Raw genomic sequence first — 19,277 nt, forward strand, 5'->3', positions numbered from 1 at the left:
CAAAGTGGCATATAAAGTGGAAGAAAAATGTAAAAATGGTTTTTCAACATTTTTACAAATAAATGTGAAAAGTGTGACGCGCATTTATATTCAGCCCTCGAGTCGATACTTTGTAGTACCGCCTTTTTCTGCATTTACAGCTGCAAGTCGTTTTGGGGATGTCTAACAGCTTTGCACATCTAGAGTGACATTTTTTGCCCATTTTTCTTTGCAAAATAGCTCACGCTCTGTCTAATTGGATGGAGAGCATCTGTAAACAGCAATTTTCAAGTCTTCCCACAGATTCTCAATTGGATTTAGGTAGACTTTGACTGGGCCATTCTAACACATGAATATGCTTTGATCTAAACCAAGGGTCTCAAAATGACGGCCCTCCAGCTGTTGCAAAACTACAAGTCCCATGAGGCACTGCAAGGCTGCCAGTTACAAGCATGGGACTTTGAGTTCTGCAACATCTGGAGGGCCACCGGTTTGAGACCCCTGATCTAAACCATTCCGTTGTAGCTCTAACTGTATGTTTGGGGTCGTTGTCCTGCTGGTAGGTGAACCTGCACCCCAGTCTCATGTTTTTTGCAGATTTTAACAAGTTTTCTTCTAATATTGCCCTGTATTTGGCTCTATTAATGTTCCCATCACCTCTGACCAGCTTCCCTGTTGCCGATTAAGAAAAGCATCCCTACAACATGATGCTGCCACCATGTCTCACGTTAGGGATGGCAAGTTCAGGTGGGTGTGCAGTGTTAATTTTCTGCCCCACAGTTTTGTTTTTAGGCCAAAAAGTAACATTTTGGTCTCATCTGACCAGAATACCTTCTACCACGTTTGCTATGTCCCCCAACATGGCTTCTCACAAACTGCAAATTGACTTAAGGGCTTTCAGGACGAGGGTCTCTTCCAGACAATCCTGGCTGGTGGTTGTCGGGGACTGTGGACGGGGCTTATTGGAATCTGGAAGCCCCATTTAATAAGGGGGACCCCAGAACCTGGTCTCCCACCCTATGTGAACGAGTATCCCTACCCATTCACCTATAATAATAAAAAAAAAAATTAAGGGGGGGGGGGGGGTGTTGACGTGACACAGTACACAGGTTTTTAAAGTATTTTATTAAGGCAGCTCCAAGATCTTTCGATTTATTCTCCCCTCTGCGATGTCTTCCGGCTCTGCCGGTCCTTCTCTCTGTGCTGTCTTCTCGCTCTTTTGCCAGGTCTTTGCTGTCTTCTCCCACTGTTCTTTCAATGTTGACTTGATGCGATCTCCCAGTGTATTGCTAGGTCTGCCATGTGCAATGACTTCTATTGTGTTCCAATAAACAGTTCATGAGCAACCAAGCGAGTGCTGGCTAGTTTGTGGTCATCAGTGGTTGGAATATCTGATATCTATATTCAGACTAGGAGGAAGCGGTATTTGACGAAAGCACTCAAGCCGTTTCCTTACATTGGTGGCAGCGGTGGGACGCTTCCGGCAGTCTGGGACATCCATCATCATGATAGCAGACTTCCGTCAACCCAGTGGAGATATGGATCAGAGTTCTCGGGGCTGCTGCGGATCGTCCTTACAGCATACTTCAGGACTGTATCTGCGGATTAATACCTGGAGCTCAGGCAGCAGATTCAGGAAGGACTCTGGATTAGAGCCCTCCAGGTTGCTGGTATGCAACAGGGCAAGGGCTTTCCAAACCCAGAGCAATGGGCAAGTGACCTGCGAGCCTTAGCGAATGGCATTCCTGGGAGAGCAGCCCCAGGAGCAATGAGTGACTGAGTTGGACAGGCTGGTCCAGCAGGAGATGGAGCGTGACAATCAGTATTGGGCTCTACAATGGCACGCATAGCAGGGATATTTAGGTTAGATAACAGAATGCTCTGTGGAGGGATATGACTTTGGCGGCCCTGGATTGCTGTGGAAGAGCCTTACAGATCATTTTGTGTCTGGCAATGAAGGGGAACCTACCCTTGAGGACCTGCGAGAATTCAGAAAGGCTATGCTCTGTCTTGCAGGGGCCTCAGAGCTTAAACCTGATCTGGACTATTTGCTGAGTAAGGAACAGCATCTGGAAAGGGCATACAGGAAACTGTTAGAACATGTTCAGCCAGCGCAGGGAGGAGAACGACCGGCTGAGGGAGAAGACATTGCCGGAGAGAGAAGAAAATCAGAAGAGACATCAGAGCTGCCTTAAAAACACTTTAAAAACCTATGCACTGTGACACTTTAGGTGAATGGGTAGGGATAAAATGTAGTCATTCGCATAGGGTAGGGGGCCAGGATGTGGGGGGGGGGGGCCCCTTGTAATTGGGGGCTTCCAGATTCTGATAAGCCCCCGCCCGCAGACCGACAAACCACCAGTTAGGGTTGTTGGGAAGAGGCTCTTGTCCTCAGACATGAGGACAAGGTGTTTTGGGGTGGGGGACGCTCCCTCGTTACCACCCCTACCCTGACCTGCTGGGCTGCGCGCTCAGAAAATGGCGTATGGAGTTCCCCTTAATATCCATACCAGACCAAAAGGGTCTGGTATCGTCCTGTGGTGAACGCCTCAACATACAAGTCGCACCTTAAGTCGAATCATGATCAGACTACTGGTCCAACTTCTATTCAAATCAATGGGCTTCCATAGGGAACCACAGATTTCGAATAGAGGCGCCTAAACGCCAATGCAAAACGCTCTTAAAATGACGCCGGTACTAGCTTTTAACATCTGTTTATCAGCTTCAGTGTGCATGAAGCCTAACAGTCTCCCCCCCCCCCCCCACGCGAGCTGTGGATCTCTGCAGCTCCTCCAAAGTTACCATGTGCCTTTTGGCTGCTTCTCTAAATAATGCTCTCCTTGCCCGGCCTGTCAGTTTAGGTGGATGGCCATGTCTTGGTAGGTTTGTAGTTGTGCCATACTCTTTCCATTGGTCGGATGCTAAATTGAGAACAGCTGTATGTATATGGAGATTAACTTACACACAGGTGGACTATTTACTAAATTGGGTGACTTCTGAAGACAATTGGTTCTAGATTTTAGTTTGGGGTATCAGCGTGAGCCCTGGTTCACAATGATGTGATTTGTTATGTCAGATCGGTGTGATGCCACATTTGCATGCCGTACCGATTCCCTAAAGTAGTTTCTGTACCACTTTTGACAATTTTGCGGTACGATTTCCATCAACACTGGTGCAGAAAACCACACAGATGTTTCTGAAATCGTCCCTGGGGTCGGGGCTGACATGCAGAAATGAAATTGTGCGAGTTCAGCTGAACTCGCACGATTTCATTTCTGCAGTCAGTGTGAACCAGGGCCAGAGATTTTTTTTATTTTTATTTATTTTTTTACAAAATTGTAAAACAAATTTTCCTAAACAATTATGTGCCACTTTGTGTTGGTCTATCACAGTAAAATACATTTACATTTTGATTATAACATGACAAAATGTGAAACATTACAAAGGTTATGAACACTTTTCAAGGCACTGTAGAACCCATCTGAAAAAAACTGAAGTCCATCAACACAGGTTTAAATTTGAGTACATTTCTGACACCCAGAGATATATAATGCTGGTGAAATCTTATGAAGCACAGAGTCAGAGCCATATGCACTACAATCACCTAACCACACTATTGCACCCACTCTCTGTGGAGTACTCCTTTTAATATACATAATATCTCTCTACATACACACACAGTTTCATTGCTATGGATGATGCCATTTTAGCATTTTTCACAATATGGTGCTTAGGGAAATCTTTGCAAATGCTTCAGTATTAGCATAAACTTGTGCAAAAGTAGTCACAATTTTTACAATACTATTTTAGGCTTTTAAATATTCAATATATCTGAGAATTCCAGAATTAAACATTTTCTAAACAGATTTTGAAAATAATTTGTGCTGACATTATTACCAGTTTGCTTTTAGATATAGCAAGATTTACTCACAGTAGAAGATCTTATTTCCTAGTATTGAGCAAACGGTGGTAGGTGGTTCGCTTAAGAATCACGTCTATTTCAGGCAAACATTCTCACAAGTGCCAGTAACATTACAGGAATTTTTACTACTGCCACTTTAAGAAATTTGTCTGTCATAGCGAGAGAATCTTACAGAGCTACTGACAGTTCTCAGATCAGAAAACTGTCAGTAATAAAGGCCAACTTCTGAGATGGCATACAGAGGTACACCAATACTTTGATTGTAATAATTCGTAAGAGTATCCCACATGACTGTATTACCAGCCCCACTCAGCTATTGGCCAGGAGATTCCCCAGCTGAAAGCTAAATGTAAAAAGTAAAATGGGGATACAGCAGGTACAGCACAGCAGGTTTGACGCAAACAACCACATTTCAATACTGCTGCATAGAACAAAAGAACTTTGTTTATTCAAATGTTATTTGTGGATTTTAAATAAACTTGAGGGAAAAAAAAAAAAAAAACACAGTAAACCATGCAATGTGCCAGGATTGGTGCTTCTGCACTGCCTCTCAGTGCACACAGTGTTCAGCCCAACTCACTAGTGTGAACTGGCCCCTTTAGAGGAAGGTATAAAGATCCATTTGTTGTCAAACTGTAAAAAAGACTGCAGACATGAATCAGCAAACTTACCATATCCAACTCTGCTTCCTTTTTAAAAACAGAGTAAGCTTCTTCGTAGCCATTGGAACGAAGATAGTCTGCTATTGCTCGATTTCTGGGGGAGAAAAATTGATAATTAAAAATTAACACTTTCACAAATAATTTCAGAAGATCTAGAGTATCTCTTAACTGTTCAGCTTAAAGTGAACTTGCCATATCTGAATTAACCTGTACATGAGATAGCACCTATTATGCTTGGTTTCAAGTAAATACATAGTGTAAGGGTAAATCCCAGACCACCTCAAGTCGCATGCATGCCACCTGCAATGTAGGGTTAATAGTCCTGCATTGTAGGGGATGATGGAAATGGACTGCCCACAGACCCGAGAGTCAGTGAGAAGAGGACATTGCTAAAGCCTGCCAGGACCAGGAGTGACTCAAGAGGGGTTGTCAACTATAAAAAAAAAAAAAAAAAAAAAAAAAAGCATTTTCAGTAAAAGTCAGCACTGGCAGCATATACTGTATTTTTCATTACAGGGATACTCTGCCACAAACAGCTAGTCTTACTGCAATGCTCCTGCAGAGACCTCTCCCAAAGAATGACTTTCACAACTGCCTGCCACAACTGTACTGGAAATTGTACTGGAATTTACAGGCTACATTTTTTGTTAAGACTGAGAAGCTCCACAATATTCAGGAGAATCTTTTTAAAATTGTATAAAAAAATCACAAAAAATTAGCATACTCACAGTGTAAACAAAAAATGCAGCGCTAAAATAATAAAAATGGCAACAAAAATTTGACCATAAAGATTACACACGGCGGTTTAAATTTCACTGAAAGAGCACAGACTTTGTATTTTTTTTTTTCCAAACGCCCCACCTGTCACTGTCCTGGGTTGTGTCGTGTGCTTGGAGCCAGAAGCGATAACCCCCTTTATTTTTTTAAATAAAATGAATAAAAATCAGAACTGTGCATGCACTATTCCAAAAAATAAAAAAAAGACAAACTGCATTAGCAATGCGGTACTAAGCAATCTGGTGCCCGTAAACGTACTGTGTTTGGGGTGGCGTTTACATTTTTTTTGCACCCCCAACAGATTGCATAGGTAGGGCGTTTTGAGCATGGTGCAGGAAATATGCCTTTTTCACACCGTTCTGGTGTGAGCTAGCCCTAAAGCAGTATTAAACCAAAATAAACTGTTTACTATATTGCAGCTTATCAAATTTTTCAATGTGATGGTTGCATTAGTTTTCCTTACTTTCATCTGGTGATCCTGCCAGTAAAAATATTTTTCCAACAGAATAAGCTGTCTGCAGACGTAGCAGTAAGTGTTGAGACAAACCATTCAACATGGACAGGGGTGCTTACCATGGTCGGCTTTTAAGTAAAACCTTTATCCCAAAAGGGGGGGAAATGGTTTGCTGTAACTGCTTGTAAAGTATTAGCTGGCTTTATGTTTGTTAGAGTATATAAATCTGCTAGTACATCTAACACTCCCCTCCCCCCAGATTAACAATGCTGCTGTCCAAAGGTGTCTTTGTGCTTCCCTATCCAGGAGTAAAGGCACTATAATGCAGGAGGAAGTGTTAATGGCTAGATCACCAGATGAAAATAGGAGGGGGAATATAATATATATATATATATATATATATATATATATATATATATATATATATATATATATATATATATATATATATATATATATATATATATATATAAAAAACACTAATGAAGCCACCACATTAATGACTGGTAAGCTGCAATATATTCAGTTTTTAGCTTTGGCCCAATATTTCAAAATGAATATGAGGGATGCCATTGTCAACCTCTGGAAACTGCTTGCTGCCTGACTGTCACGACGACTCACTCACAAAATGCATATTTGGAAAGTCAGCAGTAACCATCTGAATACATCAGGGGTGGGCAAAGGAATATGGAATTCCGGAACCAGTCTGTCCAATCAAGGAGAACTTAGTTTTTTTCTTCTTTTGGGAGCCTGCTATACCGACAACTAGAGAAAATCTCGAAAGTAAAAGCATCAGCTGTGGTTTTCATGGAGCATTGGCTAGCTGCCTGGTTCCTGGGATTTGTCTGGCCCAGGCACACATCTATCTGGTTAGTGACTCAGAAGGCCAGCACGATAGCCAGGTAAACATGTAATAGCAAACTCTACGATTCCTTTAAACTGCTTATATCGGAGTCAAGCGGTCAAATCTCAGTTTTCTCACACAAAAAAACAGCAGCTCTTTTCATTTAATATCCGGTCAACACATCAAGGCATGTAACATGCAACTGCATCTATAGTTCTTTAGAAATCGTATGTAAAAAAAAAGGTCTCCATTAGGGAGATTCATCCCTATTGTCCTGATCACCAAGGTCAGTGAAATGCATGGGCCAATGATGGGAAATGCCAAATATTTGATTTGTTACCATAACAGCAATAGGGACGCCTATTCCTGAGACAAGAGGGTATTACCCCTCACATTGGAAATGTATCTTCTCACTCTGTTGAGTTTACAGGATGGGAATTAAAAGGGAAAACTCAATAAGACATAGTGGGCAATCAAAGTCAGCCAGTAGTAGTAAACGTCCCCAAATGCAAAAAAAAAAAAAAAAAAAAAAAAAAAAAAAAAAAAACACACCCACACACCACACACACCAAACACACACACACACACACACACACCAAACACACACACACACACACACACACACACCAAACACACACACACACACACACACCAAACACACCAAACACACACACACACACAAAGAAATAACCAAGACTGTCTGTCCAGGGTAATGGGGTTACTTGGTTACGGCAAGGTGTGATCACTCATTTTAGTGCAATGTCATCAAGGATAAAGCAATTATATAAGCTCCAAACCAGACTTTTGACATGTCGTCATTTCTGGAGATGGTGGATGGCAAGGTAGTTTTGATACAAATAATAACCACACAAGCAGGCAGGTTATAATATATGGTAAGCAACAGTAAGTCATTCATTGAAATTCAGAAGAGACACAATAGCAACATGACAAGTGTTAACTGACAAATTCAGCCTAGAGCAAGATAAGCCAGCCTGACACCCTCAGGAGTAGCTACAGAGCTGCAAGAGATCAAAGTTCACAGTAGATGGAAAATGTCCCATCAATAAATCACCTCCATAAAGCATGGTCACTGCAGTTGGGTACAAGTAATTATCAGGAAAGACCTGCACTTAGTACAATAAAGCAAAGAAGATATAATGCAAAGAGTATCAACACTGGGTGTTAAGGTGCAAATAGATAAAGTGTCAATCCGGATATTTAAGAAAAAAAAAAAAAGGGGGGGGGAAGAGGGTGGGGGTTGGGATTTTGTGGGAGATAGAAAAGCCAAATGTAGTATTGAAGAGAAAGAAAATAGTGAACTTCAAACACAGTTGAGAAACATGCTAAATATAACCAATTATCTTTAAATACATTCCTTAGAACAAAAAACAATAAGGCCGCGCTCAGGGCCTAACAGACAATTCCTTTTTTTTTTTTGAAGGCTTGATTGGAAGTGTTAGGAAACACCTTGTTTTTCGTTCCTTCCATGTGCACTAGAGCTGCACGTTTCTGGCCAAAATGAGAAGCAGGGGAGGGGGGAGAGGGGGGGGTGGGGTGCGAGGAGAGGTGAACTAGCTTCAAGCACCACGGTGCCCCAGGACAAAGTGGGAGCTGAAACCCTCTTAACAGAACGTTTCTGACCCCGCCCCCCCCCCCCCCAAAAAAAAAACCGACATGCCGTATGTGGAATGTCAGTGGGTCACCTTCCCTTAAGTGGAAGTTCCATTTTTGGGCAGAACTCCGCTTTGAGATCGCGAGGGGGAAAGAATTGTTCATTCATCGATCAACCAACCTCTGGTGCAATGTTACAAATTCTCTACATTCCTGAGCTAGGGGCATAACCTTACACTAATGCATGGTTCTGCGTTATGGTCTATGGAATACTGCACACAGCTAAGTAAGGCTACTTTCACACTGGGGTGCTGGCGGTAAAGCAGCGCTATATTTAGTGGCGCTTTACCGTCACTATTCGGGCGCTAGCGGGGCAATTTTAACCCCCGCTAGGGGCTGCTGTCTGCAGCCTGTCAAAGTTACAGGGCATCCAGGAAGTATTCACAGCGCTTCACTTTTTCCACATTTTGTTATGTTACAGCCTTATTCCAAGACTGATTCAATTCATTTTCCTCAAAATTTTTGTATACCCCATAATGATAACATGAAGTTTGTTTGAAATCTTGGCAATTTAAAAAAAAAAAAAAAAAAAAAAAAAAAAGAAATACACAAGTATTCACATCCTTTGCTAGGACACTCAAAACTGAGCTCAGGTGCATCCTGTTTCCACTGATCACCTTTAAGAGGTTTCTACAATTTGACTGGAGTCCACCTGTGGTAAACTCAGTTGATTGGACATGATTTGATTTGGAAAGGCACACGCCTATCTATATAAAGGTCCCACAGTTAACCGTGCATGTCAGAGCACAAACCAAGCCATGAATTGTCTGTAGACCTCAGACAGGCACAGATCTGGGGAAGGGTACAGAAACAGTTCTGCAGCATTAAAAGTCCCAAATTGCACAGAGGCATCCATTATTAGTAAATGAAAAAAGTTTGGTGCTACCAGGATTCTTCCTAGAGCGGGTCGCCCGGCCAAACTGAGCCATCAGGCGAGAAGGGTCTTAGCCAGGGAGGTGACCAAGAAGCCGATGGTCAACCTTCCAGAAGGAGCAACATCTCTCGAGCACTCCCCCAATCAGGCCTGTATGATAGAGTGGCCAGACGGAAGCCATGCCTCAGTAAAAGGCACATTATAGTCTGTCTGAAGTTTACCAAAAAGGTACCTGATGGACTGACCATGAGAAACAAAATGCCCTGGTCTGTTGAAACAAAGATTGAATGCTATGGTCTGAATGGCAAGCATGTCTGGAGGAAGCTAGGCACTAATTACCTGGCCAATACCATCCCTACAGTGAAGCATGGTGGTGGCACTGGCAGCATCATGCCGTGGGGATGTTTTTCAGAATCAGTAGGAAGTGTCAGACTCGTCAGAATCAAGGAAAAAAAGATGATGGCAGCAATGTACAGAGAAAACCTTGCTGAAAACCTGCTCCAGAGTGCTTTGGACCCAAGACTGAGGCAAAACTTCATCTTCCAACAGGACAAGGGTCCTAAGCACACAACCAAGATAAAAGGAGTCGCTATGGGACAACTCTGTGGATGTCCGAGTGGCTCAGCCAGAGCCAAGGCTTAAACCAGATTTCAGATCTCTCCAGAGATGTTCAAATGACTGCACCGACGCTCCCCATCTACCCTGACGGAGCTTGAGAGGTCCTGCAAAGAAGAGTGGGAGAAACTGCCCAATAGGTGCGCTAAGCTAGGATTTTTGTGCTCTGTACTATTGTCCCTCTGGCAATAACCCATCAGCCTGCTTACTGCAGCTCAGTACGTCAACAGTACAACATAAACCAATAGGAGTGGAGGGTGCTGTGTCCATCAATGAATTTCAGAGAAAAGGATTTTATGGCGAGTACAAATATACTATTGTCTCACATCAGAACTTGCGGTCAACATATGCATCAATCAAAATGTAACTTTCTATATCAAGAAGAAAGTGTAAACTGCAACATTACACGGCCGCCTGCAAAACTTTGCGGCCAAAACAGGCATCATAAGAAGCGCTTACATCAACTTTTTAGAACTTTGTGAAAGTGCACGGATGTCCAAGTCGCCACCTTACACACCTAGGAGACTGACACTTGATGTCGCAAGGCCAAAGAATGGGCCATGGCAGGAAAGGGGGGCACCTGCCCCTTCAGGGCGTAAGCCTGCACCACGATCTGTCCGATTCTCCGCGAGATGGTGGTTGATGAGACCACCAGCCCTTTTTTCGGACTAGCTACCAAAACTAACAGAGAATCTGACTTCCAGAAGCAAGCCGTGGCAGACAGGTATAGCCTTAGTGCCCAGACCACGTCCAGGGAATGGAGGGCAACCTACTTAGGGTGTGTCAGTTTAGGACACAGATGGTAAAACATTGTCCTCATTGAGATGGAAAGCAGAAACCACCTTCAGCAGAAAAGGTTATAGATGCAACACCACCTTATCCGTGTGGATAACCAGATAGGGCGAATTGTAGAACAAGACCGCCAGCTCAGAAACCCTCCTAGCAGATATAGCAGTAATAGGCACTAGGAAGACCACTTTGAGAATGAACATCAGGTAAAATGTCCTTGTTGACTCCAACAGCGGCTTCTGCAGCGCCGATAGAACCAGGTTCAGATCCCACGGAGGTAGGGGTGGCCGCACCGGAGGGACTACATGTCGAACCTCTTGCACAAAAAGGTGCTCACTAATGAGTGAGATGCCAGGGGTCATTGGAAAAAAATAAAATAAAAAAAAAACAGCCAAGGCTGATATCTGTCCCTTGATGGTGCTCAAGGCCAGTTTCTGGTCCACTCCTCGCTGTAAGAACAGCAGGACCCTGGAAATGGAATAGGTGCGTGGACGCCACCCCATCTCCTCACACATGGAGATATAAGCCTTCCACGTACGATGGTATATCTTGAGAAGATTTGTGCCATAGTGGAGATTACAGAGTCCGACAGACCTTGGTACCTTAGCACCTGGCTTTCAACAGCCATTGCGTTAAAACCCGCGACGGTAAAGCAGGATGGAGTATCGGACCTTGAGATAGGTCGTCCCGCATCGGCAACCGCTAAGGAGCATCCACCACCAGGCGTACTAGGTCGGCGTACCAAAGACGCAGGGGCCAATCAGTATTACTGGAATTCCCTCGGCCCCCACTCTGCGGAGCAGACTTGGTAAAAGTTTGAGCGGAGGGAAGGCGTAAATCAGCCGGTACTGCTATCATGGAGCCACCAATGCGTCTGACGCGTCCGCCCAAGGATCTCTTGTCCTGGACACTAACCTCTGCACCTTCCGATTGAGTCAAGGGGCCAGAAGATCCACATCTGGTGTGCCCCACTGCAGGCACAGAAGCCTAAACACCGGATGCAAAGCCCATTCTACTGGGTCGGGCATCTGGCGATTTAGATAGTCCACCTGCCAGTTTTTTACTTCCAGGATGTATATGGCCAACAGGGCCGGTACGTGTCGCTCTGCCCAAAGTATTATGTGAGCAACATCTCGTGCTGCAGCTGTGCTCGTTCCTCCTTCATGGTTGACATATGCCACTGCCGTGCCATTGTCTGACTGGATTCTGATTGGACGTCCTCGTAGTCTCGACCATGTGGAGAGGCATAACCTGATCGCTCGAAGCTTTAGCACATTGATCGATAACTGGGATTCCTCCCTCAAACAGAGGCCCTGGGTCAATTGTACTTCCAGTACTCCACTCCAGCGGGTCAGGCTGGTGTTCGTTGTGATCACCGTCCAACAAAGAGGCAGAAACGATTTCCTGGACCGAAGGGCTGGAGATCTCAGCCAGAGAAGAAAGTCCCTGACTGGCTCACTCGAATCTGCCGATCCAGGGATAACTGCGATTTGTCCCATTTGGACAATATCTCCCTCTGAAAGACTTTGGTGTGAAATTGGGCGTACGGTGCCGCCTCGAAGGAGGCTACCATGAGGCCCAGAACTCGCATGCAGAAACACGACGACCACCCACAGTTCATCAGCAGCTTCACCGCGGCTCTGAGAGTCTGCAGTTTGTCTGACGGAAGAAACACTCTCGCTTCCACGGAGTCCAGCAGCATGTAACTTTTTGAGGTTCAACACCCACCCAAACTCCTGTAGCGTTTGCATAGTGATCGCCACATCCTCCCTTAATTCTGAGTTGGAAGCTGCTCTCAGAAGGAGATGGTCCAGATACACCACGATTGGGATCACACGCTGTCGCAACAACAAAATTGGAGCCAATACTTTAATAAAGACTCGGGGTGCTGAAGCCAGGCCCAAAGGGGAGAGCCACAAACTGGTAGTGCTCTTCCCCCACTGCAAATCACAGAAACCTCCGATGCCTGAGGCATATGGGTATATGCAAGTATGCGTCCTGGATGTCAAAAGACGCCAGGGAGTCCCACTGATGGAGTGCAGCAACTACGGAGCAAACTGATTCCATTCTGAACCTTTGTACTTTCACAAAGCAATTAAGGGATTTTAGGTCCAGGATTGAACGTACCCCTTCCTTTTTGGTGACTACAGATGCCCCAAACAGGGCCTCCCAGCGACCCGGGAGTAAGGGTATGCTGGAGGGAAAAAAAAAAAATCTGTTTGGTGGCCAAGAGGAACTCTATCTTGTAGCCCGATGAAATCAGTTAGCAGACCCATTGGTCAGACAGCCGTGAGGCCCACCGAGCTGCAAACTCCCGAAGGCGACCTCCCCACCCGTGTGTCAGGCAGGGGTCAACCTTCATGCGGTAGTACTTTTGCTCGAGAGACCAGGGATGCTTTTGTCCTTCCGCAGTTGTCCTGTCGGACTGGGAGCGCTTACCTGACGACCCGGACAGACGAAAAAGCTTCTTGAGTGGAAAAAGAGGGCCCTTGCCTGTGGCGTGGCTCCTTACCCTTCCTGGACTAGGGGAGCAACATGCTCTTCCCACCTGTGACATTCTTAATAATGTCATCTAGTGAAGCTCCAAATAGCCACTCACCAAGGAAGAGCAAATCTGTCTTTTAGATGCCTGGTCCGCAGACCAGCAATTTCAGCCAGATTAGGCGCCGTAGCACCACTGCTGATACCGATGCTCTGGAGAGCAGTGGGAGTGTATCCAGGGCCGCGTCACATACATAAGGCCATGCACCAACTGGTCTACTAGTTCTACGCAGACTGGAGGGGACTGTTGCTTTAATTCACGGTGCAATAGTTTTGCCCACTCAGTAAGGATTTGCGACACCAACGCCATGGCCAGTACCGATTCTAGCACTGACCACACCACTGTAAACATGGACCAGGCCATTGTCTCGGCCCTCCTGTCGGTAGGGTCCTTAAATGCAGGAGCCTCCTCTACCGGAATCATGGTTACTTTATTTAACCTGGATACTGGGGGGGTCCACAACCGGGGGAGCAGACCATTTTTTAAAGGAGGCTCTCTTCAAAGGGGTACCGCACCGTCATTCTTTTTGGGACCAAAAAGGTCCGTTGCGGCTTCCCCATTCCTTATATACGAGCTTATCAAAATAAGTCAGATACAGAAACACCTTGGGTGTATGGCGGCAGCACATGCAGAGCCCAGACACCAGCAAAGGGACAGATGACAGCACAGGGACAAAGACAGCCAGCGCAGCCCCCAATCAAGGATCAGAGCCCCCCGAAGGACCCTCGGCCCAGGTACACACAGCACTAAAGCTCAGTCATGCAGGGGGGAACAGGGAGAGAAAGAAAAGAGGGACCCCCTAATCGACCTCCCAGGGAATGCCCAGCTGCTCTGTCCTGCTGAGACAGGGAGAGCTGTACTTGCCGTCCGGACGAGCTGGAGGCATCCCATGACAGACCCACACCCGAGCAGTACGGAGTGGTTGCGGGCCATGGCACACTGTGACAAAGACGTTAGTGTTCTGGTCATATGTGCGCTCCAGAGCATTGCGCTCACCGGCCACCCCTGGAGCCCGAGGGGCACGTCGTGGCCAACCCAGCACGTAGCTAGGGCCTGCACACACTTAATGGCCAGGCTGCGGAGACTACAAGGATCTATATTATCCAGCCTGTCACCCAGCTGGCTGTTGACAGAAGATCACAGGATCAAAATCTTGTGCAAAAAAGATTAAGGGAGCCGTGTCCATCAATGAACAAAAGAGAAATAATGAAGTTAATGCGGAGTTACACCCAATATTGAAACGTCCGCTGATCAGATTCCGATACAGGTATCCTTTCCCACTTCCAGGAGCCTCAGCTATTGATGTCATGGCTGGGGGCTCCGCTTCCTCCTGCCGTCGGGCAAGTAGGAGAGGAGCTGGACTTAAGCCTAAAGGCTACACTGCCGGGTACCCTTAACCACAATGGCGGCGGCAGCACTCGACAGCTGATGGCAACATCAGCTGCGGTGCCGACATTGCTGGACTCTAGGACAGTTAAAGTGGTTGTAAACCCTTACAAACCACTTTCACCTACAGGTAAGCCTAGATTAAGGCTTACCTGTAGGTCCAAGAAAAATCTCCTAAACCTACACGGTTTAGGAGATATTTGCCAAAAGACAGGCACCACTGTCTACGGCGCGTGCGCCGTAAACAGCGGCGCGCAGGTGCACTGAGCGCGCCGCGGTCAAAGGCGATATACCGCGAGTGGCGGCTCCCATGCGTGGGAGTGACGTCATCACGGCTTCGAATTACAGCGGCGGAGCAGCGAGACCCACAGAGAAGATGGATGCTCCAGACTACAGGGGACAGAGGTGACTTCGCTGGCTCCTGTGTCAGGTAATGGACTATGCGAGATATTAAAAGCCAGCAGCTGCAGTATGTGTAGCTGCTTTTTTTTGGGGGGTGGTCCTCCGCTTTAATCCATTTTGGAATAAGGCTGCAACATAACAAAATGTGGAAAAAAGTGAAGTGCTAAGAACACTTTCTGGATGCACTGTATATGGCAGGCTGAACTTAGTACTCGTATTTAGGACACTATACATTCAGGGACCTGAACACCTTAAACATGAATTTCAGGTATACATACCTGAACGCATAGAGCCCTAAAATGCAAGTTCCAGTCAGTACAACATTCAGCCCTGTCAAGCCATAGACTGACAGGCTGCAGGGCTGGGTGCTGCCCCGTACCTCCAGGGCAAGCAAACGCTGGGCTTGGACGCATGCATGCATAAACACAAAAAAATAAAATCAGGTGCCAGGTGCTTATCAGGGGACCACCACCTCATATTTCTGTTTATACATGGTCACAGACTCCAGGAAAATCAGGATGGCTTTGGAGGCTCCAAGACCAAAATCAACCCAATAGCAGTTACCCTTTCTTTTCTCACAAATTCTTTCAAAACTTTAAATTCACAAACACACGTCAGCAGAAGCCTCAGATTTCTTTTTTTAAATAAAATCTTAATTTTGATGAAACTTACCATAATCAGAGGTTAAAGTGACTTTACACAAAAGGAGAGGTTCTGCTTCTCCTCAACCCTCCCCCTCCATAATTTGAATGCATTTTTGAGGGGGGTGCACAGTGGGCAGTCAGCTGTGAGGCACAAGGAGTCTCAATCAGCTGCCCACAGTTAAGATACAGGCGCCTGGACCCAAAGACCAGGAAAGAGCTGGGTTGGGTGAGGACATCGGTGGATCCTGGGCCAGGTAAGGATGCGCTTTTTAAAAGTTAGCATCTACAGTACTATTTGTACCTATGGAAATTTACATTTGTGTTTACAGGGTGAAGTTTATCTTTATGGGAGAGGGAAGGCCAACCTAGAACACCGTGTCCCTTGCATATGAGGCTGTACAGCTGAAGTGCTTCCTTTCCACCGAGCTTCAGTGGGCAGCTGTTCAAAATCTATGGCTGGCTGGGGCTCAGATGTATCAAATGACACCAGCATTTAGGGCCCTGGACATTCATAATTGGAGGTTCCAGAACCTTGTCAGCACTGTACAAAGTCCGGTCTGTATGCTAGGTGGCATTACAGGGAGGCAAAATAAAATCAAGAACAGCATTTAATTTTAGCTGACTGTGCATAGATCTACCAAATGTTTTGACAGGCAGTTTTTACTGAAGGTAACAATTATGTATTATGTATTTTTCTCATACGAGTCTTAAATTAGAAATGCTCTGGATTGTGACAGGATTGCATAAAATAAACATGCCAGGTAAATCTGAAAGTTGAAATCTGCCCAGCACAGGTTTATATCTTGATATAAAATAGCTGAAGCAAGCCGAGGAAAGGTCGGTTAGAGGTTGTCTGTATTCTGACAGCTGTGCATGTTGGCGTGAGACTTGCAGAACAGCTGGAATTGTAGTACAAGGGGAAAAGCTGACATTCACACAATACACATTTATCTTTTCTCTACTGCCTAAATGGAAAAGCAGCTTACAAAGTTCAATGCAAGACCAGATCAATACTGCTTTTTTTTTTTTTTTTACTGTGTAGATAACCCAGCCATTTAGAGATTTTTGCACCAAAAGGCTTCTAGAACCTTAATGAAGCACCATACTTTGTGTGAATATTTCAAATCATTATCACCTCTTAAAAGTAAAGGTTTTGGGGTTATTCCAGTTTAACAACCTAGCTGGATGCGGCATGGTCTGATGCTGCATCTGTCCCCCGGTGCCTAACATTGAGAACCGAGCGATCAAACATCGCCGATGGCTCGGTTCTCACAGCTCCCAGAACAGAGAGCTGCTGACTATCAGCAGCTCCCGGCTCTGCTCCTCCTCACTCTTTAGAGCGCTGGGCTGTAGAGCGGCCGCAAGTGGCCATCTCAGGCTCTCCACAGCTCTCAGAGACTGAGACAGGTGTCATTCAAGGCACCAGCCATATCCAGACTGTCGCAATGACGTGGTGCCTGGACCGATTTCTGTAACGTTAGCAGAGAGCAGACTTCAGTCCACTCTCTGTTGAAAATGGGTCACAGGAGTGCAAAACGATTGCATACACATTGACACTCCTAAGGTTTGACCTCAGATTATATGGTTTTGGTAAGTCTGAAGGAAAAAAAAAAATCTGTAGAAAATCTGAAAGCGTGTATGGGGTTTAAGACGATTGTTCTGAATGCTACAGAACCTTGCTGCCTGCAAGTCCTCCTCCCTCCCTCTGTATTCTATGCATGAAGGTAAAAAGCCTTCTGTGTGCAACACCCCCCCCCCCCCCCCATACTTATCTGAGCTCACCAACAACCCAACGATGTCCAGGAGAGCCTTGCCTCTTCAGGGACTTGCACTCCTGACTGGCTTTTGGCAACAGCAGGAGCGATCAGCTCCCGCTATCAATCACAGCCAGTGAGCCAATCAGAAAATGGATGGGGTGGGGCCTGTGCCACGGCTCCATGTGTGAATGGACACACAGCAGCGGCTCAGAAGTGCACACGATTGGGTGCCCCCTTGGAGCAAGCTGCTTGGGCACTCTGGGCTGCTTTGTGCAAAACCACTGCACAGAGCAGATAAGTATAAAGCTTTTTTTTATTTTTTATTAACAATCTTTCTTAACCTGTCAGGAACACAAAGGAGAGGCAGAGAGACCGCAGTTACACTGTTTGGACCTGATTGGAGGCAAGGCACACCCCCCCCCCCCCTCTTCGATCACACATAGAACTGTGCTCTGAATAGACAAGCTGTCTGCTGAGCTCTCCCTCCTATTAGAGCTGCACAATTAAGTGTTAGAAAATCGTAGGAGACTAAAGCCCAATTCTCACTTGGGCAGAATTTGCAGCGATTTCTGCGTTTCCCACTCCATATCAAAATTGTAACCCCTACATGTGAACCGCCATGGGTGTGTATGTTAACACCTCAAAATCTGTTTCCAAAAATGCAGTGCAGTTCTTCTGCAGCAAAAAAAATAAAATAGTCTTGCGTGATTGTGGTGCGAAAGCGGTGCGATTTTAGCCATAAAAAAATGAATGGCTCAATTTCCCTGCTGCAGAATCGCATGATTTTAACTAGAGGTCGGCCGATATTTGCAGTTTTTTAATTAATCGGCATCGGCCGATTGTGCTGATAAAAAGCCGATTTAGAACTACAGCGGGACTTTGAAATGACTTCTGTAAGAAGTCAGTGTAAATTGCCTGAGTCGTCATAGAAACACTTTCCTCCTCTCTGGGCAGTCTGCCAAGAAAAGAACAGAATGATACAATGTTTACACTTGAATGAATGAAATCATCTCTGTGTGTAGAAGTTCTCAGTTTAACCATTTAAAGACTAAATCTTTTCTGACACTTGTTGCTTACAAGTAAAAATCCTGTATTTTCTGCTAGAAAATCACTTATACCCCCCCAAAAATTATATATCTTTTTTTAGCAGAGATCCTAGGGAATAAAATAGCGGTTGTTGCAATATTTTATGTCACACGGCATTTGCACAGGTCTTTCAAATGCATTTTTTTGGGAAAAAAATACACCATTTAAAAAATAAAAATAAAATAAAAAAACAGTAAAGTTAGCCCATTTTTTTTTTTTGTCCAAAAGTTTTGACTACCTGTTTTTATTTAACATATGTTTTTTTTTTTTTAATCTAAATCATACATACAAGTAAACTGATTGGAGGTTTGTTTTGTTTAATAAATGTTTAAATGTAAGAAATTTTCTGTCTCACTTATGAAGACTGCTTTCACACTGGAGCAGGCAGGTGTTGATGGTAAAACGCAAGTTTTAGCGGCTCTTTACCATCATTTTAGCGGTGCTATTTGGCTGCTAGTGGGGCACATATAACCTAGCGGCCAAGGAAGAGGTTAAATGCGCCCATGAAGCACTGCTGCCAAATCGCATTGCATGCGCTTCGGCAGTGGTGCCCATTCATATCAATGGGCAGGAGTGGTGGAGGAGCGGTATACACTCAAAACGTGCTGCTTGCAGGACTTTTTTTTAAGATCCTGCTAGAGCATCGCCTCAGTGTGAAAGCACTCTGTCTTTCACACAGACTGCAGGGGAGCCATTTTGCAGGCACTTTATAGGCGCTATTTTTAGCCCAAAAGCGCCTGAAAAATGCCCCAGTGGGAAAGGTGTGTTAGATCAAGGGGGGATTAAAAAAAAATAATAAATAAAAAAGGAAAAAAATAAATAAATAAAATAAAATCGGCCTAACATATCGGCCCAAAAAAAATTGGCATCATA

At 45.1% G+C, this 19,277-nt stretch overlaps 1 protein-coding gene across 1 annotated transcript in view; it reads right to left on the reverse strand.

Annotated features, from left to right (window-relative positions):
* PAFAH1B1 (platelet activating factor acetylhydrolase 1b regulatory subunit 1) overlaps positions 1–19,277 on the reverse strand; it is a 138,844-nt gene that overhangs the window by 56,316 nt on the left and 63,251 nt on the right. The window contains exon 3 of the mRNA XM_077480493.1: positions 4,573–4,657. Within this exon, the coding sequence (XP_077336619.1) occupies positions 4,573–4,657 (85 nt within the window). The remainder of the gene's footprint in view (positions 1–4,572; positions 4,658–19,277) is intronic.

Source organism: Lithobates pipiens, unplaced genomic scaffold (assembly GCF_037356315.1).
Source record: "Lithobates pipiens isolate NorthernLeopardFrog02 unplaced genomic scaffold, aLitPip1_a1.2 Scaffold_16, whole genome shotgun sequence".
NCBI lineage: Eukaryota > Metazoa > Chordata > Amphibia > Anura > Ranidae > Lithobates > Lithobates pipiens.